Source organism: Pseudopodoces humilis, chromosome 3 (genome assembly GCF_049639895.1).
Source record: "Pseudopodoces humilis isolate 2021_Gansu_Grassland_sample_001 chromosome 3, ASM4963989v1, whole genome shotgun sequence".
In the NCBI taxonomy this organism is placed as follows: domain Eukaryota; kingdom Metazoa; phylum Chordata; class Aves; order Passeriformes; family Paridae; genus Pseudopodoces; species Pseudopodoces humilis.
Genome location: NC_142202.1, coordinates 68,524,672 through 68,551,262, shown reverse-complemented (window position 1 = coordinate 68,551,262; position 26,591 = coordinate 68,524,672). Strand labels below are relative to the sequence as shown.

Here is a 26,591-nt window from a genome sequence, read left to right as displayed (position 1 = left end):
TCCTAGGGAAAAGGGAAGCAGGGAGAGGAAGAAAAGAGAACATGTCCTGTGTGCCTCCAGCCTGGGTGTGGATCTTTGATATGATAGTGTTGCATTTGAGGTTTCAGGGAGACCGCACAGCCATCCCTCTGGATTTAACTGCAACGATGGAAGTTTAAAAACATCATCATTCACACTTGATTTGTGTTGTGCTGATAGACAGAGGACAATTATAACTGGAATAACGATCCCGGGAACACGCAGGCTCTTGAGTGCCGGAGGAAGGGTTTGCGGTGCGGTTGGTGGCAGCTGAGCCTCCTGCAGAGAGGCTCTCGCTACGGCTGCTTCAGCCACTGAGAGCAGAGAGGTGCTTCAAGAGTCTGTTCTCTGACAGGATGCAGACACAAAAACTCTTCCGTGTTTTGTTAGCTGGTTGCTTAGTCTGGCACTATGTATGTGAGGTATGTTCCGTACTTACAAAGAGTATTCCAACAGCATCGGTTTCAGGCCTTCTCAGCCTTTTCCTTCAGTGCTACACTGAAGCTGCTTCTTTGTTCTAGTTCATCTGGTAATCAGTAGTATCATTTGAAAACATTTTATGTATATCGTACACGATGAGTACCTGAATAATATTGGGATTTTTAATATTTTAAATGTTATTTCTAACGGTCGAGCTTTTGTTTCAATTATTATTAACCCTAGATTTTGCAACCATACAAGCTCTGGGTGAAGAACCTTTTCCTGATATCCAACCCTCCCCCGACACAACTTCAGGCCATTCCCTCGGGTCCTGGCACTGTTCCCCAAAGAGATCGGCGTCTGTCCCTCCTCATCCCCTCAGGAGGAAGTCGCAGGTTGCAATGATGTCTCCCCTGCTCCAGGCGGAGCAGCCCAGGCACCCTCAGTCCGACCCTCGGCCGCGGGGAACTCTGAACGGAGCCGGCAGCGCGCCCGCGCATGCGCCGCGCCCCGCCCGCGCTCCCGGCGGATGTGACGCGGCCGGCGGCTCCCGCACATCCTCCCGCACGTGAGGGCAGCGATGGATGCGCTGGACCGCGTCGTGTGAGTGTGCGGGGGAACCCCGCGCTGGGAAACGTGGGCGGGAGGCTGCAGTGGGGGAGCCAGCAGAGAGAAAAGCCTGATGGGAAACGTGCGGGAAAGAGGAAACTGAGCGCTGCCGTCTTTTTAGTGGTGGCCAAACAACCCTTACTCAGTTGGTAGCTTAAAATAACCGCGGTGAACAGCTGGTGTTGAATTTGTGTGTTTCCGTACACCTGAGAGAATTCTTTTAATTTCTGAAGTTTCAGTGGTGCCCAGCAACAGCATGGGGAGCAATTGCCATAAACTAAAAGACAAGAAACCTCGCCTCAGCATGAGAAGGAACTTCTTTAAATGAAGGCTGACTGGGCACTGGAACAGTCTGCCCAGGGAGATCCTGGAGTGTCCTTCTCTTGAGACAGTCCAAACCCACCTGGACGCATTCCTGTGTCACCTGCTCCAGATGACCCTGCCTTGGCAGGGGGGTTGGACTCTATGATCTCCAGAGATCCCTTCCACCCCTGACGATGCTATAATACCGGTGTGTGGGGGCGGGGGATATTGTTTGTTATAAAGAAGACAATAAAATTAATGCTTTACTGAGAAGATTATCCAGTGGAGTACTGTAATTCCTAAGCCATGTAGCCACTGACATGTATAAGGTCCATGTCCCTGCAAAGGCTACGGTATTTCACCTGGATAATGCCCAGCGTGCATCTCTGGTTCCTGACAACAGATAGATGTGCTGTACCTCTGTTTTCATTTTGAGGGCCCTTGGTGGTCTTGAAGGGACTTTGTTTTCTTCTCATAAACTAGTTTCTGGCTTGTTAGGGAGCTGGTGTGAGGGGAGTCCTTCAGCCTGGCAGTAGGCTGAGAATTCTAGCATAGCTTGAGATTTAAATTAGCAGAAACTGAAAAGCACAAGACTGTAAAATCACCTTTCCTAATTTGGGTGGACAGAGAGGAAGAGGAATGGCAGTAAAAACCTTAGACAGGGCTTTTGGCAAGGATTGTAATTCTGCAGGTTGGGATTAGTTTGAATACAGTTTATTCCAATTCTTGTTTGGCTTCGCTGTTTTCTGTAGTGTCAAGTCTTGTTACATACGTTATGCTTTTAACTTCTAATTTATTGTTACAGAAAGCCTAAAACTAAGAGAGCAAAAAGATTTCTTGAGAAGAGAGAACCCAAGCTAAATGAAAATACAAAGAATGCTATGCTCATAAAAGGAGGAAATGCAAATTTAACAGTGGCCGAAGTGCTTAAAGACATTGTAAGTTGTTGGACACAGCATGCAACCTTCCTCTCTCTTTCTTACAATTTGCTGTCTCTGCTGCACTATCAGTATTTTCATACTGTCCCTGTACCCCAAATCTCAGAACGACCAACAAACGACCAGAACGACTACAAAGGTACCATTACCTGCTTCTTAATGGAGATTGTTTTCTTCCAACTTCTTCTTTGCCAAAAGTTTTGAGCTTGCTCCCTTATTTTTTCACAATTGTCTAGTATATAAGATGAAGTGTTGCCAAGTCTGTTTGGCAACAAGAAGATTAAGAGGATTAGATGCAGAACTGGGACTGTATCATACAGCTAAGTCATATCCCAGAATCCTGTAAGCTGACTGTGTGTATTGATAGGGAGCTTTCAGCCTCTCCTAAAACTGAGTTACCAATCTTGTCTCCTAACTCTATAGCTCAAAATATCTGTTCCTACACTCATTTTTCTCTTTGCTTTGTTGTTTTCCTATTCTTTTATGTTTCTTATAATCAAGTTGTTCTCTCCCTGTTTTTCCTTATGCCCCTTAGAAGCAGAGAGATTGCATTCATTACATGGCTTTGATTTCAGCTGTTTCTAAGTTAATTTTTTATTTCTCAGTTTCTACAAATAATTTCTTGTGCAATTAATTTGGAAACAGGATTGTCACCAGCTTGAAGGGTATTACTGTGAGCAGGCCTTTTGAGGTACCTTCATCTAGCCTGCTCTGCACAGTTACTGTTTCACGTGATCCTGTAAACTGTTGGGTTGTAAAAATGACAGTGCTGTGCATGTTTTAGCTATGATATGTGTTACACTTTCTGTTTTGCAGTATGCTGTGAAGAAGCCTTTTGCTGTACTCTATAAAAGGTAAGTAGTGGTAGTAGTGGTGGTGGTGTTGGGCAGTTCAGGCCCCAGCAGACAGGAAATGTGGAGGAAAGTATTTGGAATGGCAAAGATAGCACTAAGGCATTCCTGGCAGTAGTAATAGAACTTGTGATTTGAACTCAAACTGAGCCTTTACTGCTGGAGTTTCTGGCAGAATGCAAAACATTTTATGATCAGAGAATTAAGAATAAGTGGCTATCTGGGCTTGTTATTTTTGTTTTTTCTTTTAACTTGTTTTTTTTTCCTTCTGTCAGGAAAAATATTACTAGGCCTTTTGAGGACCAAACATCATTGGTAAGTATAAACAATGTTTTCTCTTACAACAATTTTGAGCAGGCTATCCTTTTGTGCCAAAAGATGAACCATCAGGAAAGAAGAATAGCCTGTCTGAATAGAGCTTTGGCTGGACCTTACGGGTAAAAAGAGAGTATATCCCTTTTGGAAGAGGCAGGCTACTCAGGAGGACCACAAAGATGTTGTGAGGGTATGTGGGGAGAAAATTAGAAGGGCCCGAGCCCAACTAGAACTTAATCTGGTTACTGCCATAAAAGACAATAAAAAATGTTTTTGCAATTACATCACCAACCCAGCCCAAAGCGAGGGCTAAAGAGAATCTCCATCCTTTACTGAATGTAGAGGGAAACACAGGGAGAAAGGATGAGGAAAATGCTGAGGTGCTTAATGCCTGCTTTGCCTCAGTCTATAATAGCAGCACAAGTTGCTCTCTGGGTATCCTGAGCTGGAAGACAGGGAGCAGAATGAAGCCCCCTTAATGCGGGAAGAAATGGTTGGTGACCTGCTACACCGCTTACACACATCTGTGGGGCTCTATGGGATCCATCAAGGGTGCTTAGGGAGCTGGTGGAAAAGCTCACCAAGCACCTTTTAATCATTTAGCAGCAGTTCTGGCTGACTGGCAAGAGGCATTTTTTTAAAAAGGCCAATTTTGCAGTATATGTGTTGTTGCAGTATATGCAGGGCACATTCAAAGCATTTGAGTTTTTTACATCTTGTTAATAAAATATACAGCTATTAGAGAGTGTGCAGATATCAACACACAGTGGTTAACAGAGCTGTATGAGCACATGTTTCAAGGGGAGTCCCCTCTGGTCTGTTGTTGGCCTGTCTAGAGGCAGCATTTTTCAGGGATCTGGTGGCGAAACTCGATGCTGAGCTGTGTGATTTGTAAATGCAATTAATTCAGCCTCTCCAAGTGTCTCTATGACCTCCTAGAGGGGCAGAGCTGCAATGTCCTCTCTGAGCTGCTATTGCAGGGGTGGGAGATTAAGTGTCCTGTGCTTCACAACTGCCAAGTGCAGGTATATACTTGTGAGAAGCCCTTGGTAAATTTTGTGTGTGTGTACATCATGGAGCTTCTGTTGATAAACAAGATGAGGAGCTGCCTTGAGAGGCAGAAGTGCATAAAAAGATTTTGGAGCTGGACATTGTTAGAAAGAACTGCTGTAACGTTGGCTCTGGACATCGTACCATAATAGGTTTTCTAATATTTTCTTCCTGGAGAAAAGATCTCTGTGATAGTCACCACTGGCTTGGGTTTAGGTAGCATCTTAGTCTCAAGTAATAAATGGACATGAAGTTGATCTGTAGTAGGACACTTGTGCCAAGTGCAGATGTTGTTAGGCTTCTGTTGAGGGAATTAACTGGTTGTTCAGAAGCTGCCAGGCAAAGCCAGTATGCTGCATAAAGTGGGGAAATTACAATGAGACCTTACAGTGGCAGCCAGCTTCCCAATACTTACTTGTCAGGCAAGAAGTGGTTGAAAGTATCTTGTGTAAAACCAAATAATCAGGAATTACAAGAAAGGGTATTACAGATAAAATGACAAGAAAAAATTGCCTGACTTGTATTTTAAAATGCAATGGTAAATAAAAAAATAAATTATTTTAATCTTGAATCCAGCCGTCAGTTTTAGTGTAAGTGCTGAAAAACATTCATGACATGCTCAAAACTCTTCTGGTAAATGCAGTTGCTCTTCTCGTTAAGCAGCTCCCAAACTCATGTGTTTGTGCCATATGCCTTTGCAGAATATTTTAAACCCTGTGAACTGCAACTCAAAAGTTTGATTCTTTTCTTCAATTGCAGGAGTTTTTTTCCAAGAAATCAGATTGTTCTCTGTTTCTCTTCGGCTCTCATAACAAGAAGCGACCTAACAACCTGATAATAGGTAATAAGTCTCACTTGGGTTTTTATTGGGATGATAGGTGTAGTTTTCAGTGAATATTTAAATAGCTGGATTTACTTTTTTACCCTCATAGGTCGCATGTTTGACTACCACGTGCTAGACATGATTGAGCTGGGCATTGAGAAGTTTGTATCCCTAAAGGAGATCAAGGTAAGGAATTGCTAATTCAGTATTTCAGTGACACCTACTGGTGGATTTTTTTTTTTTTGCAATTTTTTCTGTGCCCTGAATTAAGTTGTTTAGAAGAAATGTTTCATGCAGTATATGAAGACTGTTAATTTGTGTACTCCAGAACGTTAATTTTATGCTCTGCTTTTTAATTTAGTTTGGTTGTTCTATTCTGTCTCTATTGATCACAGGTCACAGCAGGTTTTTCTTTCAGTGTTGTATGGCTGGCCAGCTATTAAATCAATGATATGTTCCCTAACTGTCTGAATTTCTGTTGTTTTAAAATTCTTATTCCACAGAACAGTAAGTGTCCTGAAGGGACAAAACCTATGTTGATATTTGCTGGTGATGCGTTTGATGTGAATGAAGAATACAGAAGACTGAAGAGCCTTCTTATTGGTCAGTATTTTGATTATTTGGATTGCATGGATCTGTAGTAATATGTAAACAGTAATATGATCTGCTGGGAAAAGCTAGTTTGCCAATAAATGCTTGCTTATGTTCAGCACAGGAGGAAAACAAGAGTGAGCACTTGTAGGTTTCATGTCATATAAAATTAAAGTTAGCTAATCATGATTATTACTTTTAAAGGGAGGAAAAAAGAATGTCCTGAAAGACTCTGAAAATTAAACTTCATCACTAGAGTTCATTACTTTGATTGTGAGAAAATAGAATATTCCAAAATGTCTTGGCCTTATGATTGTACTGGGTTGTCACTTTTCTAACAAAATAATGTCTTGAATTATTTAAAGAGAAATCAGTGGATTAAGTTCAGAAAGTGGGATGTTTTTGCTTACAGAAAAGTCAAATCAGTCTAATTCAGCTTCTGTTTTTGTAATGAAAGTATTTTTTTGTTGGAAATTCCACCGATTCTAGCAAGCGTGCTGTTGCTTAGGATACTTGGAGAGATCAGGTGCAGTAAAAATCAGCTGTAGATAAGTTGTGCCCTAACTTTAAGGCAGGCTTGGAGCCTTCAAACTGGCATGGTGTTTTTTAATATCTTAAAGTTGGACGATCTGGAAGATAAAGCACATTGTAGCTTTATAGAAGCTATATGTAGACATTAGAAGTTATAGGATATTGTGGCTAGATCTAGTAAGTAGGGCAGTGATTTTTCTTTTTAATAGTTTTCCTGAAAGTAGATTACTTTTTTTTAAGTTCTGGTAAAATACTGAACCTGGGCCAATAAATAACTGAAGTTCTTTCAGTTCCATTCTTGGGTTTCCAGGTAAACAGGTAAATGATTGATCTTTAGAAACAGACCCTAAAAATGAGGGTTTTTTTCCTTAGTATTATTCCTTAAAGCAAGATGTTTCATCTGGAATGAGACTGAAAAGGGAGCAGGAGAGGAGTAAATTTTCAGCCTCTCAGTACAGCTCATTGGTTCTTGGGGGTGGATGAAAGGGTGGTAACTGAGCTTATACATCTTTGAAGATGGCTGAATATGAAGATAAGTGAGTTTTACTGCTGTGTGTATCACTGTAAATGAGTATTTACACAGGAAGCAGGTGCACTTTTTGAAGTGTATCTTGTTCAGGCATCTGCACAGTGATGGGCATCCAGATGTGCTCAAGTACCCCATGATCAAATAGCTGAAATGGGAGACATGCATAGTAAGATAATGGCCAAATAACTGAATAGTGCTTCCTATTTCTCTTAATGTTTGCTTGTCCTTTCTCCTCTCCTATTTATTAGCCATTAATGACTTGGAAGTCAAATGTACTCCACACCCAATCTTCTTGAACATATGCCATGTATTCCAGGTCTTAATTGTTCTGCTGAGTTCTGTGAAATACCCAGATGCAAAACAATAGACAAAGAAAAAGGTTAAGGAGAGCAAAGGCTTGAAGGTATCACTAACAAATTAAAATAATTTGGGTATTAATCTGACCTGCTTCAAAACTGCCCTTAACCAATAAGGAAGAAGTGATTTGTTCCATTTCTGCAAAAGATGGTACCCTTAAGCTGCTACTCTTGTTGAGAAAGATAGAAGAATGGCTTTATAATAACAGCCACAATCTTTTGTTGTTGTACCAGTATTGTTGGCATCCCAGAGGGAATATCAGATAGCTGACAGTTTCTTGTTGCCAAAGCAGTGTGATGCCAGTGATGCTGAGGAACAACCAAGCTTTCATTGGCTTTTGTGGTATCAAAAGGGCTTATGCATGTTTGGGCAATCATCTTACAGCAATTTCTTGGTAAAATTAAGGGCAAGGGTGAATTATTGTCTTTGTAGTAACCAAATGCTATGGTCTTGTTAAACTGTGAAGTGGAAGAAGCTGTTTAGGAGAATTAAATGACAGATGCATATTCTTTGGAGACCTGGAAGACAAAGACATCCCTCTTTTTCTCTTTTGGTTTTCATTGCTCTCCAACGTGGTACTGTAGTTCATTTAAATGATGTAAGTCTTGGAATGTATTTAATGAAATTCTAATAATTTTTTATGCCTGTATCTATAAGATACTTCAACTCTTAAAACACTGCCTGCTTGTTGATAGTTGTTTCATTGCACGTCTATTTTATCCTAAAAGTGGCCAGGCCACTGTAGAGCTTGCACTTTCTAAAATGTTGGTTTGCAGATCTCTGCAATTTTAGATTTGCTGTCACCTTGATCTTCAAACAGCTTTCCTCACACAGTCTCTTTTTGTGTGTTTGAAAAGATTTTAGGGCTTTTTCTGGACAGGAAAAGGGATGGCTCGGAAATGTTGGAACTGCACTCAGCTAACCAAAGCTACATAGAATACAGTGTTACCAGCTCCTGGATACATGCAATACAGAAAGAGTTACATTCTAATATCCATTAGGAATTTAATCTGGAAATAGAAAGGTCCTGAAAAGCTCTCTGTAGGAAAGAGTAAATTAGACTTTCTGGAAACATGTTTGAGGACAAGGGGGAGAGAGAGCTAGGAATGGAAAGAAAGCAAGTCTCTAGTCCAACCAAAGCAAGAGTTGTAAATTAAGAGTATGTTAAAAAAACTTCAACTCTCTGGGTGTACTGAAGTGTAAGATTTCTGCAGCTGTTCAGTGTTGCCAGGAAACAAATTCCTGACCACCTGCATTTATTGGAAGAGATCATCCTGTGGGTAAAAAGATGTATGATGCCACAGGAAAATATGAAAGGGAGGTGTTGCCAATAAAACCACTATGAATGTAAGCTTGTGTACCTGCAGAGAACTAATTGAAGGGGAAAAAAATATGCTACAAATGAACAAAATGTTTCATTTGCAACTTTTCCTCTAACTACAAGTTAGACTTGAAGTAAGAGAGTATTTAATTGACCAAGAAAGTTTCCTGGGCTGACTCCATCTGTTATTTGCCAGCCAAACTGTGTTTGGTGATACTCTTGGAGAAAGGTAGTGAAGGAAAAGACAAGTAGCCAAGGGATCTGAAAACAGGACAGAGCAGAAAAGAGTGATGTGTTTTGCATCTGTTAGCAGTTCTCCTATGTTTCAGCAGTACCCTGTCATGTTTATTAGCACACCTTGTTCCCTTGGTCAAGGTCACATTCTTTCTCCACCCTCTGCATATGTTGGACAGATTGCTGTGTTCATTGCAGGCTCTCTGATTGCACAGTATATTTTCATAACCTAATATAAGAACCTTGCTAGAGGCGGCTCATTTTGTATTTAACCTGTATTCAGTGTTCTCTTTGCAAACTGGGCAAGTATTTGAAGTGTCTTATTTTCATAGATGTGTTGCTTATTAATAGAGAAAACATTAGGCATAATGACAAATACTGCTTTACCTAGAGGACAGAAGTGCCTTGTGAAGAAGATATGAAAGAAATTATGTATATAAACTTTTTCCTAATGTCAGAGAGAGAAAATGTAGGTAAGAGTAGACAAGGTGCAGTTTTGATCTGCTGTGTAGTGGTTTTCATCCCTCTTTCTAGTGTTCCAAATCTGGCTATAATAAAGGTTTTAAGTATTAGGTTTGAATGATGTCTTTAAACAGATACCTGAGGAAATGGCTTCTCTGTACTGATCTGTGTTTGTCTGAGCATTGACTGGCCTAAAAACCAAATAAGATAATTTTTCCCCTGATTTTAGAGGTGAATATTTGAAAGAATAGACAATGCAAATATTCACATTAGCTCAATAATGCTAAGTTACTGCTCTGAAAGTGCATTTGCTCTTTTCCATGCACTTACATGTAGGAAGTATATATACTATATATAGGTAGCATATATATTGCTACCAAATTATCTCTGGGAAGTCACTGTGTTCCTGTCAGAATATCCCCACACATTTGGATCCACCAGTGCACACTAACATGTGCAATGTTAAATTTCTGTCCTGTGTGTTGGTCAGGCTGCAGTTATAAGTAGAGGCTATTTCATGAGATTCCTATTTCAAAATGGGCCCACATCACATCACCAATCTGTTACAGGCATCTGTTGGTTTTATTTTCAGCCAAGAAACCTGGCATTTATTCCTTTTAAATACTCTCTCAGATTTCTTCAGAGGTCCCACTGTGCCCAGTATTCGTCTGGCTGGTTTAGAGTGCGTTCTGCATTTCACAGCTGTAGATGGGAAAATTTACATGAGAAGCTACAAGTGAGTATGTGTTTTATCTATTTGCCTGGGTTTTGGTACACTTGTCAACTTTAATCCGTAGTTGTGAAATTGAACTGGCTTGAGCCGCATTTAGAACATGCAATGTGTAGAGATGCTCCAGTGTAATTTGTACTGCAGAAGGAAAACACTTGAGCCCTAGGTCTGCTGCCTCCTTCCTTGCTGAGCTCCTCCTGGCTCAGAGGCTTGCTCTTCCATGTGGTTCGGTTAGCAAGGTGGTGTGAATTAACTTAGTGAATTCTGTGTACTGTGTTAGACTTGATAGAATGAGTCTGTTCTCAGGCTCATTTCTATGACTCTCCTCACTTAGGTGTTTGCCTGGGAACAACAGGGAATAGGCTGCAGACAGAGATGCACAAGGGAAAACAGGAAAGGCAGGATAAGGAAATCTTTCTTGTTGCACTGGTATTCACTGTCACAGTCACTCCCTGTCTTGAACCAAAACACTTGCTCAAAGAAGTGCTCAGGTTATTTTGCTGTAAATTATAGTGAATATTTTTCATGTCTAATAATACCCAGGGTGCTGTTTTGAATTTGAAAAGTGATATGGCTTTCAGGGTACTGGGGTTGAGTTTTAAAAGTGATACTGATTATACTGGTCTCATTAAAAAAAATTACATTAGCCAGGTCGTATTTTGAATGTGTTCAAATTGTAATGGGACAATGGACGATAGGACAGTTTTATTAAAAGTTGTTATCGATGGATGCCTTTCCCAATGGTAGAGTTAGTGGTAGGAGTTGATTTAATAGTATTTTGAAATGCAGGATTGAACCCGTTCTTAAGAAAGATGAATAAATCTCTAGCACAGGGGGCAATGTTGATTTTGGTTGGTTTTCTCCCCCTAGAGTGCTTCTGAAGAAATCTGGCTGTAAAATACCCAGAATTGAACTGGAAGAGATGGGACCTTCATTAGATCTGGTTATGAGGAGGACACATTTAGCCTCAGATGACCTTTACAAGCTGTCTTTGAAACAGCCGAAAGGCCTGAAGGTATGTACCTTGGAAAGGGCATCGCTTTCAGATCTCTCTGTGATGAAGAGCAAAGGCTGAAATATTACGTATTGTGTATTTGACCAGAGCTTACTTTCCTCGAGGCCATCTGACATTCCTGGAGCCACAGCACTTCTGTGGTGCTCAGCTGGCATCCAGACTCTCCTCTGGAAGCACACAGAACACACAGCACAAATCTTAGTCTCTAAACTCCAGCCAATATATGAGGCCTTGCTTTTGGGCACTTGATTCTCATCAGAGCTCCTGGGATTGTACTCTGAAATATTAACATTATTCTTCCCTTGCAGCCTAAGAAGAAAAAGAATATCTCCCACGATGTGTTTGGTACAACTTATGGTCGAATCCACATGCAAAAGCAAGATCTTAGTAAACTGCAGACACGGAAAGTGAAAGGCTTAAAAAAGAGGCCAGCAGAGAAGTCAGCTGAAGATGGTGGAACTACTCCCAAAAAGTCAAAGTCAGCTTGACAACCTGGGACAGCTTTGAAAACTCTGTACTTTCAAATTTAGAATATATGTTGTAATATAAATTGTCAGACATAAAAGATTGAGCTGCTTTGCTCTTTGGTTTTGTAACAAAAAACCTTTTTAAACATTAGTAATTTTAAAGAGAACATTGGGGTATTGAGCTTTAACATGGAGCTTGGCTATTTAAAGTAAAAAAATAGGATATAACTTTCTTAGTTTTCCAAAGCTGAGTGTTTGTTTCTTGATATTAGCAATATATGGGAGTCAAACAGGTGATTCATTTCCTGACAGTTTCACAGAGTGGATTGGAAGTGACTTCAAAGATCATCTGGTTCCAACCCCTTTGCCATGAGGAGGAACACCTTCTACTAGACCAGGTTGCTCAAGGCCCCATCCAACCTGGTCTTGAACACTTCCAGGGATGGGGCATCCACAGCTTCTCTGGGCAACTTGTTCCAGTGCCTCACACCCACACACAGAAGAATTTCTTCCTAATATCCCCCATGCTTTGTGCTTTTAGTATAAAGGCATTTAAATTGTGTCTCCAATGAAGCAACTTGCTGGTGGGAGAGGCTTAAATTCCTCTGTGCTGCCCTTCAGGTGCTCTCCTGTTGACCTGCAATACCTCTCCAGGCTTTGGGCATCTCTTGCTGGCATCAAACTGATCAGAGTGGGATGGATTGAGGTTCCCTTCCCCCAGAAACTTTAGTTTTATTGCTGTTTTGTTGGGTGCCCTTGATCAGTCAGTTCTTACACATTCTGTGCAGGACCAGAGAAATGAATGTGCATAATATAGACAACTTCTCTCTTCATTTATTGTTTATGTATTTCAGATTTTGCACAACTGCAACACTCAATAAACTTTAAACCATTTTCTAAAGTGTGAGCTCGCTACACGTGTGATGGCCAAGCTTTGCTTCTCTTTCACCAGGCCCTGCTTTACACTGGCAGAAGTGGGAGTGCTTAAGGTGTTTTTACAGCGTTCATCACCATGGTAACAAAGTGCTTGATATTTACTTTAGGCATAAATGAAACCTTTACAGGTTGAATTTCAGTCTTTGCTGCTTGATTTGTGCCTAGAATGGAAGTATGTGAAGTACTAAAGGTCCATTTTTTCAGATATCTTTTTCTTCTCTCCCTCCTTTCTTCCCAAGTTTGTGCTCATGAGTTTGTGCAGACGCAGCTTTAAGGGGTTTAAGAGTTTAATAAGACTTTGGTGTGGTGTTCTGTTCTGAAACACATTGAAAAACCTATTTTTTAAAATTCTGTTTGTCTCTTTGGAAGCTGTTTCTCTGCCCTTTAAGCATAATTTTTGTAGAAGTGTACACACATTATGAACACAGCAAGCTTGCTCATCCTACTTATGTTTTTAGTACTTTTCCTGCTAGTTTTCTAATCAGCTGAAGTGTCACATCAGAAATAGGTGGTTTGTTATTTTCAATTGTCTTCTGCATCCTGAATGGAAGCTGTTGGGCAGCTTTGCTTTCCTTATGGGAGGGCTGAGCTGTAGCTGTGGCTGTGCCGATGTCACCCATGACATTCTTGCAGTGCTCATTTGATAAAATTTGTAGTGTGAAAAAGGAAGGGCTTTAAAAGTTTGGGTTCATTTTGGGGGCACAAACATATTTATCATCAATGTATTTGCATGGCATCGCTCCAAACCCTTTCCTCCCATCTATAATAATGTGTTTGAGAAATTGATGATTCCAGAAACTTCTTCAGATTTGTATTTCCCATTGTAATATTTCTGAAGTACAAATAACTTCTGTTTGAAAGCTGTAGAAGAACCATACTAGCAGGCAGTGCTGTCTTTTACAAGGTTTGAGTTGTAAAAGTAATAGGAAAATACTATACATTCATGAAAGCATGCCCATAGTTTAAAAGACTGTAATTTTTCAGAGTTTCCTTATTTGGAAGCTAATTTTGATGCTTAATTTGTGTTTTAAAACTTAACTGAGCAGTAATGTAGACCATCTAAAATCCTGTTACCTCTTAATGTAAAAAGTGAAACAGTTGTTCAGTAGCAGCCCTCAGAGAAGCTGCTGCATCCTGGTGTGGGGTTTTCTTAATGCTGCTGCTGGTTTGCTCCTTGTATGAGAAGGAGTTTTGGATAGGTTAGGGCTACTACACCTTCCAACACCTGAGTGTGTTTACTTAAAGCTTCAGGAGGTGAGAAGTCCTTGAGCATGGGAAATCAGTCAGTGGGGAGAACCCAGGTGCATTTATTCACCCTTTACAGGTGGAATTTGAAGTGCCTGATGTCACTCACCTGTGGCTGTTTGTGTGAATACCCTTTTATATACAGCTTTTTGTACTGGTAAAATACAGCTACATGGTGAACAAAATGTATTAGATATGTGAGGTAAGGAGAAATTTTTCTGGATAGTGTGTAAGGATATTTAGGTTATGTTTCTTCATGCCAATCACCTTCATGTTATGTTGTTAGCAAGGATTAAAACTTACTGTATTTCTGAGAAATACTTTGCAGTACTCAAAGTAGTGCTGTTTTGGTGCAAATTCTTGAGTGTGAAGCACTCTCTTGTTTTTCACAGCAGAGATGAACTGCTCTGGTCTCTGTATCATGAGATAGGATGAAGCCAAGTTAACAAATGAGATCACCTTGTGCCCTTCAGAGAAGTTTCAGCCTTGCTGTGAAGCACTGATAAGACCACAAGGCTGGTGGCTGGTGTGATTTCAGGGGTACAACCACACATCTGCTCCATAGGCAATGGCTACATTCCGAGTATCTGATTTAACTCAAGGTGAATGGTGATAGGAGGGCTAAATATAACCTTTCTGTTGAAATGCTCTTATTTCCCAGAGTCTTTCAAAGTCTAGGGAAATTTGTCTGTAGCTGTGTGCATGAGGAACAGAACGTGCAGTGCTCAAAGAGCAGCTGATGAAAGGGACTTGTTCTACCTCAATTGTTCCTTGCTTCCAGAGTTCACCAGGCTCTGAAAATACATAAACATGGCCCCAGGGGTTGCCTGGCATTGGCAAGGCGTAACTGGCATGTTCATCCCTTTCCTCTGGCTTTCATCTTCCCACCTCCCAACACACAAGATTTAGCTTTATTTATGGGTTGAGCCTAGTAATAACTTTGGTTTGAAGAAAATATCTGTTGGCAAAGTGTGGCTCCTGAGGCTGTGTCTGTGCAGGAAAATAGAGGTGAAGTTGCAAATAGGCAACCAAGCCCATACTCTCTTTAGTCTAGCTGGCAGGATGGCAAGGGCAAGGAGGGTAAAATTTGTGCCTTCTGTAGACCCTTGGTCTCTATGCTGACGTTGTCCAGCTGTGCTGCTGGTGGCTTTACTGCTACTATTAATTAGGCTCCTGCTGTATATACATATAATCCTGCTGATACACATATAATATACACCCTACCTGCAGATTAAATCTTCTTGGCTCTTTTTAGGTGCGGTGGAATTATAAAAAGTAGGAAGAGAGGTAGATACTGAGTGCTGAAACCTGCTAGGTTCTTGGGATTCCCACATTTTTGGGTATCTGTCCTGGGTGCACATAATCAACAGCCTTAGCTCTGTGCTAGCATAATGTGACAGACTGAGCACTGAGAGTGAAGAGTGGTGTGTGTTTGGAAAGAGCTTATGAACTCTCTTCTCCTTCCTGGATTTGTTAGGTTTGAGCTTATCTTTACAGTTCCTTAGCAACCTTATTTGTTTTCAGTAAGTGCTTTCTGGGTTTGATTGTGAGAGCTTCCCTCCACCACTGGCTGTGTTGCAGCTGGGGAGGGTTAGAAAAGAGCAAGAGAAGAGGACATGGCAGACACATCAGGTATCACACTGACTGCTGCTCCTTCAGCCAGGGGAAAAAAGGCTTGTTGTAGATTGTATTAAGTATGAGGGAGCAGGGTAAGGAGACTAGAGCAGAACTCTGTTACAGACATTTTCATTATTAAAGAGAAGAAAGTGGAAAATGTTAGCTGTGCATAATATATATAACATAGCCATACATAATACATGTGAACATGTGTATTACACATGGTGCAGAGAGTTCTCCCCTGTCTCCCAGTGCAATTTATCTCCTCCCTTTGAACTTTGCTAAAGTGCCTCTAGCAGTACTGACACATCCCAGATGCAATCCAAAAACAAAACTGAGAAATAGGTCAGTTGCATCAGAAGTAGGGTTTTCTAAAAAGGTACAAGGAAAAGAGACATGAGGTTTCTGAATGTGAAGTCTCTGTAGGACTGCCTTTCTAAATGGATGAATGTTTCAAGTTAGCAACATGTCTAACACTATATAGGAAGAACAGCGTCTCTGTCACTCATCTATACAGAACATAGTGAAAAATCTGTAGGTAATCTGGGATTAAAATTTGTCCTAAATAACATGGGCATCATCTACTCAAAGCAATCAGTGAACACAGCAGATGTTCTCTGATCAACAAGTTTCTAAGGCATCTCTTCTTCATGTTTTGTTTGACTTTTGGTAATATTCTGTTTACTCGATCCTCATCCCCCACCCTGCTTTTCTAAGATAATAATGAAGTAACTCAGGGGAAGTAGACATCAAGTTTTTAGCAGAATATAACAGGGAGTATGTATGGCAAATGACAAAATCTCATTTTCTTCCAACTTTCCCCCTTGACAATGTCTTGACTTAATTCTTTCTGTGATGCAACACAACACCTATGAAACCTGGATTTCTCACTCCATCCATGATCCTGAAGTACACCCATATGGGCCCTCTCTTCTGTTTTGATTGTTGCAATTTGTTCCTCTTGATTTCTTTCACCCTCTCACAGCCTCCAAAACAAACCTGACAGAGCTGCAATGCCCTTTTCCCACTGTTTGCCCAGACCACCTCTTTATGCTGGTAAGAAGTTTCTTGTCTTGTTTAAGCACAATAAACTGTATTTTTCACATATACAGTGCTGCAATGCAAAGTAAGGTGAACTTCAGAATCTAAGTTTCTCTCCCTGTTTCTCAATATTTAGATGTATTCCCTGGAGAAGGCAGTGCTCATCAGGCATGCAGTGAAAGGGCTGTCACTAGAGGCAGAGCTCTGTGATCAGTTCTAAGGCTGCTTTAGGTACTGGCATTATTTTTCCCCCTTTTCATTCCGCAAATTTAAACCACTGATCTCTGCTGCTGGCCTCTGGGCAGGAGAATTACTGATGCTGCTGTATGTCCTGGAATTATTGCTGCAGCAGAGACTATCTGTGTTAGTTGTAGACAGGCTTGCTGGGGCCCAAGGTCGTCTGCTGACAAAAGATAGTTTAAAACCTTTTTCCCTCTCCACTTGTTTTTCAGATAAAGGCATGTTCCTTGAACTAGGTCAGGCTCCCTGTTTTCCTAATTCAAAGAAGTCCATGAGTAGTTGCATCTTTTCAACTTTGATTGCAATTTACTAATATTTCTCTTCAGTGGCAACTGAGCTCCTTGGCCTAGAAGTTGCTCTCTCCTCTGGAGGAAGGTGAGGAAGGGACTGCAGCAGTGAGGAGGAGGAAGATTCAGGCAAAATGTCTCCTCTCTCCCCTGGTGCGTCATGTTCTTGCATATGACGGAAACTGAATGCAACAAAGAAATGTGAGATATTGGGCAGTATAAATTCACCCCAAACATCTCTGAGCGAAGTTCTCATGAGCCTCTCACCTGTTTGGTGCGAGTCACTGCCAAAGATGGGCAGTCACAGCTGCTGTATCAGGGAGTCTGTCTCGGGACAAATTGCTGCAGAGAATGTGATGTAGAACTTGCACTCACCTCCCATTGCTGCCATTTAATTTTTTTTTCAGTTTAAAAGAGACTATTTTGAAGAATTAATGAGGCTCTCCAAACGGCACACGCAACATGCCAATAAACACTGAAGAGCTTTTCATTCATAAGAGGCAATAGACTTCAGCTCCTGTTGACTTATTTTGCACTCAGGAATCATTCCTTGCTGAACAGCGTTATCCGGAAGAAACGTTAGACAGGGCTTGTATGTTACATTGTGAAAAGAAGTTTCACAAAATAAAAGTAGATGTTTCTTTTTTGTTGTTTAATTTTTTCCTTTCTTCTCTGGACATGCTTGAAATACCTAAGGGCTTCTAGGATATTGTAGGGAAAATAGTGGTATGACACAAATGTGCTCTGTAGTTGATGAGTGAGAGGTTTGTCTTTGTGCTTCAGATCTTGCCTCTTCAGGGCTGTGCAGAAAGGCTCACTTGAAAGATTCAGAGGCCTGGTAACTGCTGGGCACTTCTCTCTTTCCTTCCAGAGAGAGAGGGATACCCACCCTTCCTGCCATTAGCCCTCTCCAGTTTCTCAGAGGCAGTAGGTCATACATAATAATATTTCTTTAAAAAACCAAACAAACCCACAAACCAAACACTTTCTAGATAACACAACATGGGGAGTGCCGCAGCAGTGCTGACATAAGGAGTTAGGGAGGTGCAGCTGTTTGTGGGACTGGCAATCAAGTCAGGGAATTGAATTCACTTGAAAAGGCAGGCAGGGGAGAGGGAAGGGGCTGTGCTTTGCTTTGAAGTCTGGATCAGCTCCCTAATCTGGCTCACAGCACAACTGGATGTGCACTGCTGCACTGGGGAGGCAGCAAAAGGCTGGGGTGGGATAGGACCTGTAAGGGAACTCCTGCCACTTGAGTGCTGTTTACAGCAATATCAGTAACACAGCACCCAAGTTTGAGAATTACTACAGTTCTGAGTTTGCTCTTAAGGAAATGAACGGGGTTTGAGACCTATATTTGCCAGTAAGCTTCATAACGGCTTTCCCTGTGACGGTCTCTTTTAACACCATTTTACAGAAGTAATAGCAAAGGTCAACCAAATGGATTTGCTTTGGGAACAAAGATAAAATGTGGAAGTAGTGAATTCCTTGTTGGTGTGGTCTCTGTTGGTGGTTTCCATGTACCTTCCTGTGGCTGACGCCTTTGCTGTCTGTGCTGTGGTGGAGCTGGCACAGCTGTCAGCGTCACTTGGTCAGGAAAAAGTTGACTTAAGTGGAACCACTGATGATTTTTCATTTACTTTGCAAAGAAAACCTCTCAGAAGTGATGAGCTTTTTCAACAAAGACCAGTATCAGTTGTAAGAAAGATGCTAGGTCATCTCTGTGCCATTTTTAGCAGAAGAAATTGGTCCAGATTGGTTTTAAGGCAGCCTTCGAAATAGTATTCAGGGATCTTCTCCTGCTGATTGGAAGTAACCTCCTGACAGAACTCCCTATGTGGCTTCTGGTTTAACTGGAAGGATTTTCTCCATTATGAAGATTTCTCAACATACATCTTTTTCCTCTGAGGGAAATGCTATGGAGCCATGCCATGAACAAGACTTTTTGAGCTGCACTAAGTGATTTTGATTAATGAACTTGAATAAAATATTAAGTTGGGCTTGTTCTAGTCTGAGCATGATTAGAAATACTTAATGTATGTTTTGCTTGGAAAGCTAATGCTACATCTTAGCATGAACCTCAAATTTTTGAAGACAGATTTTGTTATTTTCTCCAGCTATGAAAAATATTTCAAATTTCATTTAAATTTCATTAGATCTATGTTAGTCTTTTCAGCTTTTCAGGATTAAATAGCTGGTTAGGTTCTTAATTACTTTTCTTTCAATTTTTATAAGGAAATCTATTCTGTGGCCTATGTGGTTAAGTGATTGAAAGGTTTAAGCAGGTGTAGACAAAGATGTCCATGCTAAGGAAAAAGTATAGTTAGAGGAATATTACGAAAAAGTGAAAGGTGAATTCTTTTTCAGCATGTGAGCTGCATAGGACACAATCAGACTACCCTAAGGATGATCTCATGCATGACATTCTGTCAAAGGTAATTCTTGTTCCATTAGGGACTCATGCTTGTTGCAGGAGATTTATGCCACCTGACTGGTATGCCTGGAGAAAAAGATGTATTAAATGCTAGCAGAGAAGAAGGAAAAAGCTTGTCAAAACTTGCGGTTTATGAAAATTGTGCCAACAGTTGGTCAGAGCCAGCTTTCAATTCTGGGAGCTGAGTTTACAGGGAAATTTTGCGGTTCTATGAAAAGGTAGAACAGGATGAACTTTTCAGCCTAGTAGGTAAAGAGTTAGTTTCCATGGGCCCAACTCTGTCAGCAAAACAAATGTGTGTTAAGGAAGAACAGCCAAATTATTAAGACAAGGCAATAGCAGCAGTGTTTTCTCACAATAAAAGCCAGGTGGCTGAAATCAGAAAATATCTGCTCTTCTATGTCCCCTCTTGGACACTGAACAAGACACTTGGATACTTACTCAGAGACTGAACATGGCTTTTCTGAATGATGGTAACTTCTACTTTTAAAACAGACAAACTCCAAGACCTTGTCCTTGAAGCTCTCCTGTTTACTTGCAACCGTGAATTGCAGAAGAGTGTTGAACAGTCTGTCCTGGAGAACCCTGCTCCTTGTTTTCCTCGCCTTGAGGGAACCCTTAATGAGAACAGGCATTCCTCTTTGCTTGGGAATGTTACTCCGCCTTTGTGTTTTGTACATGCCAAGAAGTACTTGTGTGATTAAGGTGGTTTGTTATTTTAGATTGATAGTCTGGGTGTGGGATACATCCAGTTTCCATGGGCCAGAAAATCTCAGTGAGCTCAGTGCTGCTCTCACTTCCTGCTGAGGGAGAGATCTCAACAGGATCACTAAGGTTTAACAGTTGTGTGAATAAAGATATCTCCAAGATTAATGTTGTCATGTGAACAGGAGCCTTCTTTTTCCAAATAATACACTGGTGTTTCATAATCTAGGAGAAAAATAAGCTGTCTGAAAAATGGAATTTCTCAGAATCACAATATTTGCAAACTTTGTGTTGTTCTAGGTCAGAATATAAAGGCCAAACTTCCCATTGTATGAAAACTCTGGAGAAAGGAGAAAGTTGATTTGTCACCATCAAAACATTCATACCTTTATATTAGGTATAATATTGCCAATAATGCAAATATCAATCTTACTCTTTTGTAAGTCGAAGAAAAAGAAATTCAGTTTAGTAAAAGCACAATGCTTTACTTTGATGTTCTTACTTCTACACATTTTGAATTTCCACCCATGTCCCAAGACAAAAAACAGCTACATTCAATTAGCACCAAGAGTCCTTTTCATCTAAGGGCATGATTTAGACACTTCTTTTCCCAAAGGTAAGACTTATTTCTTACATGCTGGATGGGTTGTCCCTGTGATTTCCTCATATATGAGAAAATTCACTGCAGTGTTTGTGGTAGCACTGAAATGACTTTTTGCTTCACCCTGGAAGTTTAAAAGGAGCATTAAGTCTCCACTAAGTTCCTGGTACTTTGAGAAAGAGTATGAGAACAGGGAGAAACTCAATGGAGCCTTATTTCAATACCTCTCCTCTGATTTCCTAGTATAGAGAAATCCACACTTTGACAAGTTCCTGAGCTGGAAGTAATCTTTTTGTTGTGTTTTGTTGTTACTACATCTTTCTTTTATGACTCTTCCTATTGTTTGGTTAATGCAATTTTGGCATCTCAAATACTCTATATTGGTTTGTTTAATAATTTAGTTTTGTTGAGTGGCACAGAAGTTATTGGGTTAAACTTGAGGTCTGATCATATTCTCAGATTATCCTTAGATCTTTTATTTGAGTATTATCAGATAAACATTTCCCTTCACCTGTTTCATGCCTATCATGACTTTGCAGGCCTCAGTTTCCTTATTGATTTCTTTCCCAAGCCATGTCTTGGGAAAATTTGAATGTTTTTCACACAAACTGTAAAACAGGACAAATATTGCTTATTTGTCCTCTTTGTACTCTTTCGAGTTCTCTTGTGTTCTTTCTGAGCAGAGAATTGTGTGTGATTGTGAAAAGGTATTTTTACATGACTAATTCCAACTTGCGCAACGCTTTCTTTTTTATTTTCTCTTCTTAGATTGTTGTTCAGATGGAGGCTGAATATTTATGTTCAGCCTTGTCTTGGCATTGCCAATGCCAGCAGATGAAAGAGCTGCAGAAACAGGAGGCCCTTTCCAAGAAAGCTGCAGCTGGGGCGTTTGCGCAGCTCCAAACTTGCAAATGCCTTGCTTGGGGACATGGCTTAGTGGTGGACAGGGCAGGAATATTTTTACAGTTGCACTCAGTGAGCTGAAAGGTCTTTTCCAACCTCAATGATCCTATGATTCTATGTGCCAGTTAGACACTGTTTAGGGAAGCTATTGCTAAGTTCTTCCATAACTTGTCATTTGATAACAATGAAGTTTGATTGATGTTGTAAAGATGACTGGCACCTGCAAAGATATCCATAAGACTATTGGGAAGTTGCATTTTAATGCTCCACAAGCTTCATGTATTGTTGTTATGTACAAACAATGAACAAAACTGACATCTTTTTTTAAAAAAAAAAACAAACCACCGAGACTTTGCAATTGCAGTAGAAAGGGAAAAAGTTATCCTGATACTCATAGTCAAAAAAGAAACCAAATGTTAAGAATTAGTATGGGGAAATGAGTACAAGGAAAATTAAATAGCGTATAAAAATGTCCTGCTGTATAAATCCAAAGTGTGCCCATACTCTGCCTGCTGTGTGCAGTTCAGCTCTCCCTATCCTCCACCTTGAAAAGGGCTGTAATAGAACTACTTCAGAGAAAGCCAGATGTGATCTTAAGCTATGAAATCACTTCTACAGGAAGAACATATATGTCTTCTGCTTGGAAAGGCTATAACTGAAAATAAATATTACAAAAATACAGGAATTCATGGATAGTATGGAGATTACAGAATCATTTAGGCTGGAAAATACCTTGAGGAGTATCCAACCATTTATTAACCCAGCACTGCCACATCCAACACTAAACCATGTCCCAGGTGCCTCATCCACTCATCTTTTAAATACCTCCAGGGATGGTGATTCAACCACTTCCATGGGCAGCCTGTTCCAATGCTGGACAACCCTTTTTGTGAAGAAATTCTTCATAACCCAATCTGAACCTTCCCTGGTACAACTTGAGGCCATTTTTCTTGTCCCTATTGTTCTTTTATGGGAAAAGACAGTTGATTTGGGACTATGCAATGAAGAAAATAGGTGACATATAAAAGGATGCAATTTTTTAACACAGGCACTTAAGCTATGGAACTCCTGCTAGAAAATATGAGTGATAGAAGGAACTCCATTTATCATAATTCCACTAAGGCTAGGGAATACTAAGAGGAAGTTACTACTTTACTTCTTTACAAACCAGCTGTGCAGTGGAATGGCCTGTGCTGCATGAAGAGTTAGGGGGAAAGGAGGAAGACTTGGTAGAACAGAAAACCTATGGAAGGATGGGAAAGAAGATGAAAAGTGTGAGGAGTTCTGGATTGTAGGAATGAGGTGAAATGTTTTGACTCTGTGAGCCAAGGAGGTGGCTTGTGAAAGGAATTTGGAGATAGAAGGACTTGGGACATAAAAAGTCACAGCTATGAAAAAGCAGATGAGAGAAGGGAGTCAGGGGATGACTGTGCTGTGCTATACAGGATTTTGATTGAGAATGGGCAGGGATTACTGTGGTGCCTCCCTGCTGCCTCTAAGCAGCTCTTATCTGGAAGCAGAAATTTGCAGACTTGGCCTTCCTCTCCCAGCAGCAAGGGTAATGTCACCCCTACATTCTCTTTTTGTCCTCAAAGGTATAAAAATTAAAGTGTAATTTCCAGATGAAAACGGATCTGTTTTACCATCTATTTTAAAATCAATATTTCAGCATCATGGATCCCCCAAACTAATCTCCTCCTTTACAGTTTTTCCCCTCCTTTCCCAGCCTGAGCTGGAGAAGTATGCACATACTTCTGTTCCGCGGGCAGGCTCAGCTGACGGTGGCACCGTCTCCTTTGCTCAAATCCATTTCCAAATTTAGTCAGGGAGACGTAGCAATAAATTGCGGACAAAACCCATTCCCGGCTTGGCCAGCAGATGGCAATTCCTGCTTTGTGAGATGTCCTTAGGCGGCCTTCAAGGCGTACACAAAGAGGAGCTTACAGCAGCTGAGAATCCATAACACTACATTGAGCATAAAAACACCTCTGGAAATTGTGTTCGGATTTCCTGTCAGCTACTACCAAATCAGATACCAGAGCTGCTCGGTGTGTGAAATCAGTGTTGACATACATTAAGGAGAAAAAAACTTAACTCTGCTCTGTTCACTCAGCAGTTAACTCTGTTTTGCTGTTCTAACAAACAGCACAGGAACTTTTGGTCCCGTTTAAGTGGTATTGCAGAGTCTACATTGCTTTGGGGGATGTTTTCTGTCACATCAAATGTTCCTGACATGCACTGCCATGGAAAGCTGAAGTTAAAGCTAATACAAGAAGATGTTTCCTGCTGTTGCAAATCTATGGAAAATTACCTGTTCCATTTCAGAAGAAGAAGAAGAAGAAAGCAAAGCAGAGCATGCAGATGCAGATAATATATGCATTAAATTATAGACTTCTGGAGGAGATTAGCAGAGAAGACTGCCACACACAAATCAATGTAAACTTGAGTTAGGTTCTTTGCTGTAAAAGGGAAAATTTCAGGAATGATGTAAAAAGCCAGCAAGACAGAAAAATTATTAATGGACAAATTTATATTTTCCTTTTCCTTGCCTGAATTTCTGTTTCATTTTCACACTGAAATGGCTCTGTAGGGGTAATTACAGTGTGTTATTTAGGGAATGTTGTGAGTTACATGTTTCAGGATTGGTAACTCCCAGTGTAGGGAGGAGGAAGGGTTAAGAAGGGGGTCCAAGCAGACACTGCAGAAATGACTGGGCCAGAAGGGGGTACAGAAGTTCTCAGTAAGAGTGGTGGAAAAAAAATCCTTAAATAATTTCTGGTGACCTTTTTGCCTGGAGAAGCATAGATAGGATATGAAGCAAGCTTTATCTACCTTTATATGGCTCAAAGTTTAGTTTGATGTGAGACTGAGGGCTGAGGGGAGTGAAAAGGGAATATTATTGGAAGAGGTACTAGGGATCCTGCCAAGAAGACAGGTTTACTTTTAAACACTCAGTATTTGAAACTGATCAAAATACTGTGTTTTACTTTCCAATTGTACCAATACTGTCATAATATAAAGAGAGAATTTGTTCCTGGACTGAGAGTGTGAGTAGCAGTTTTTGACTTAAGGTCCTTTCCCAAGCTACTGTACACAGACCAGAAGTGTGCAAAGTCTGCCCTTGTGTTTCTGTCATCAGTGGCCTGTGCTCTGTGACACCCTGAGTTACAAGTCTTCTCATTGTCAGAAGAGAAAGTGTTTCCTGGAGTAAGGGAGAGTCTGTACCACCAGAAAGAAGCCAGTTGAAGCAGAAGTCTGGAGGGGCTCAGGCTCCGAAGGAGGGCCAGGATTTGCTATTGGTGAATAGCTTAGGCAGACCACAGGGACTGTGCTCAAATGTTTGTTTAAAAACAAACAAACCTGTAACTCTTACATGTTAATGCACAAGAGATTCTTGCTCTAAGCCTGTGCTCATTGCTTTAACATCAAACTTGTTTCTGAAAACTGTTGTTAGGAAACCATGTTATTAGGAAAGAGTAGGAGGAATTCATCCAGGTAATTGGGAGGGTTGGTTTTGGGGTAGGAGAGAGGAGAGGCTCATGGTGGTGAAAATGGAGCTAAACATGGGCTTGCACCTGGCAATTTGCTTGAGAAATCCAGAGTTAGGAACATTGTGTCTCTTTCTGCATCAGCAAAGATTTGAAATGTGGGAGATTGAGTTTGGATACAACCAGGTTAAGCTGATGTCTAACCAGAGAACAGACATCAAGCCTCCTTGTGGCAATCAGCCTCCTTGTGGCAATCAGTGCTTCTGGTTAATATCTCCTCATATATTGCTCTCCAAAAGGAGAGTGACATCTGCTCTTTACAAGAAGCACACATCTTGACTAGAAGAAATCAGAAGTCTAGCTCTCCCACACTGATCCTGCACATCAGGAAAAGCAAAATGGGAAAAGTTCCACTCAAATCCCTTTGGAGGTTACCCTAGAGCATCAGTCCTACTGTGAACATTGAAGTCAGACACAAGGTTGGGGTTTTTGTTAGTGTCTGTAATTCCAGGCTATGCTTGGATTCATTGCAGAATTGAAAATCTACTTTTTCCAACCAATAGCCTTGCAAAGTCATATTGAAACCAAAAATTACTGTGTACTTTTGCAGAGGTATTACCAGCCATTAAGACCTGGCAACTGCGACATGTGTAACAACCTTGCTAATTGTTTTTAAATTGGAGTGGATCAACCCTTCTAACACGGAATAAAGAACTTTATTTTTCCCAAGGAGAAAAGCAGATAGGAGGCTGGATGTATACAGGTGAGCAGGGTTTTAACATGGGTTTCTGCAACGAGATTTGACACTAGGCTAAGTGTTCCCATTTGTTATGTGGGTGCTAGTTATTAGATTGCATAAAGTAAAAGATGATCTAAAGTTAAAGCTCTGTAGTAACCCCACAGTAATTCTTGTGCAAACAAAACTTAAAGGTCTGGTTTTACTCCATAATCATTAACATGTAAACAGTCTTATGTGAGAATAATTATTTTTCTTCTTGTTCAACTTCTCCCACATGTCCTTGGAATATTAAGCTAACTCATGAAAATAGAAAGTCCTCCTGTATATGTGGATATATAATGGTATATATAAGAAAGGGTTGGTAGCACTTTAACTTCCTGCTTTTCTACTGACTCGTGGCAGCACATCAAATATCCTGCAGAAATACAATTAGAAAAATGTCTTAAGATCAAAGGAACTACAAAATTAAAATTTAACAAAAAAATTACAATGTCTGGGAACAAAGTGGGTTGTTAAAGGTCAGCAAACATTCTTTCTGTAAAACTAAGGGTCCCAGGTTATTTTTAAGATCACCTCTTTATGTCAGGGGTGGCTTTCTTAGCGGGAATATTAGGCATATTTTGATAATACAGAAATCTGAGATGACTTAATAATTAATAGTGTTATTCTCCATAGCAAATTTACCTCAAATAGAAGAATTGTACATAATTTAGCACACAGCTTTCATGCCCAGTGTGTAGCATCACAGGTCTTACTAATTGTAAAATCCTGTTAGTACACAGAAGTGTCCT

General features: G+C 40.5%; 1 protein-coding gene and 1 long non-coding RNA gene across 3 annotated transcripts; both read left to right on the top strand.

Moving 5' to 3' along the window:
• The first annotated feature begins 975 nt into the window (after positions 1-975).
• On the top strand, positions 976-12,465 carry RPF2 (ribosome production factor 2 homolog). 2 transcript variants are annotated; one of them, XM_088053065.1, is made up of 11 exons: positions 1,011-1,041; positions 1,281-1,558; positions 2,156-2,288; positions 3,105-3,142; positions 3,415-3,454; positions 5,264-5,345; positions 5,437-5,513; positions 5,831-5,930; positions 9,986-10,088; positions 10,953-11,097; positions 11,406-12,465. In XM_088053065.1, the coding sequence occupies exons 3-11, from the start codon at positions 2,232-2,234 to the stop codon at positions 11,583-11,585; spliced, it is 822 nt and encodes a 273-aa protein (XP_087909191.1). In that variant the 5' UTR covers positions 1,011-1,041; positions 1,281-1,558; positions 2,156-2,231; the 3' UTR covers positions 11,586-12,465. The 2 variants fall into 2 exon arrangements, with proteins under 2 accessions (XP_005518334.1, XP_087909191.1); XM_005518277.3 differs by lacking the exon at positions 1,281-1,558 and having other exon boundaries at positions 976-1,041.
• Positions 12,466-13,919: 1,454 nt separating this feature from the next.
• On the top strand, positions 13,920-17,311 carry LOC148184673 (uncharacterized). Its single transcript, XR_015772295.1, has 4 exons — positions 13,920-13,947; positions 16,348-16,418; positions 16,540-16,634; positions 16,970-17,311. It is a non-coding gene; the product is annotated as an uncharacterized LOC148184673 (long non-coding RNA).
• Positions 17,312-26,591: the final 9,280 nt, after the last annotated feature.

Bases quoted from the DNA above. Each gene is read 5' to 3' on its own strand.
- RPF2 (XM_005518277.3), top strand. From the start codon at position 1,019: ATGGATGCGCTGGACCGCGTCGT. The intron at 3,455-5,263 runs GTAAGTATAAAC...CTTCAATTGCAG, and splicing joins TTGAGGACCAAACATCATTG to GAGTTTTTTTCCAAGAAATC. The intron at 10,089-10,952 runs GTGAGTATGTGT...TTCTCCCCCTAG, and splicing joins ATTTACATGAGAAGCTACAA to AGTGCTTCTGAAGAAATCTG.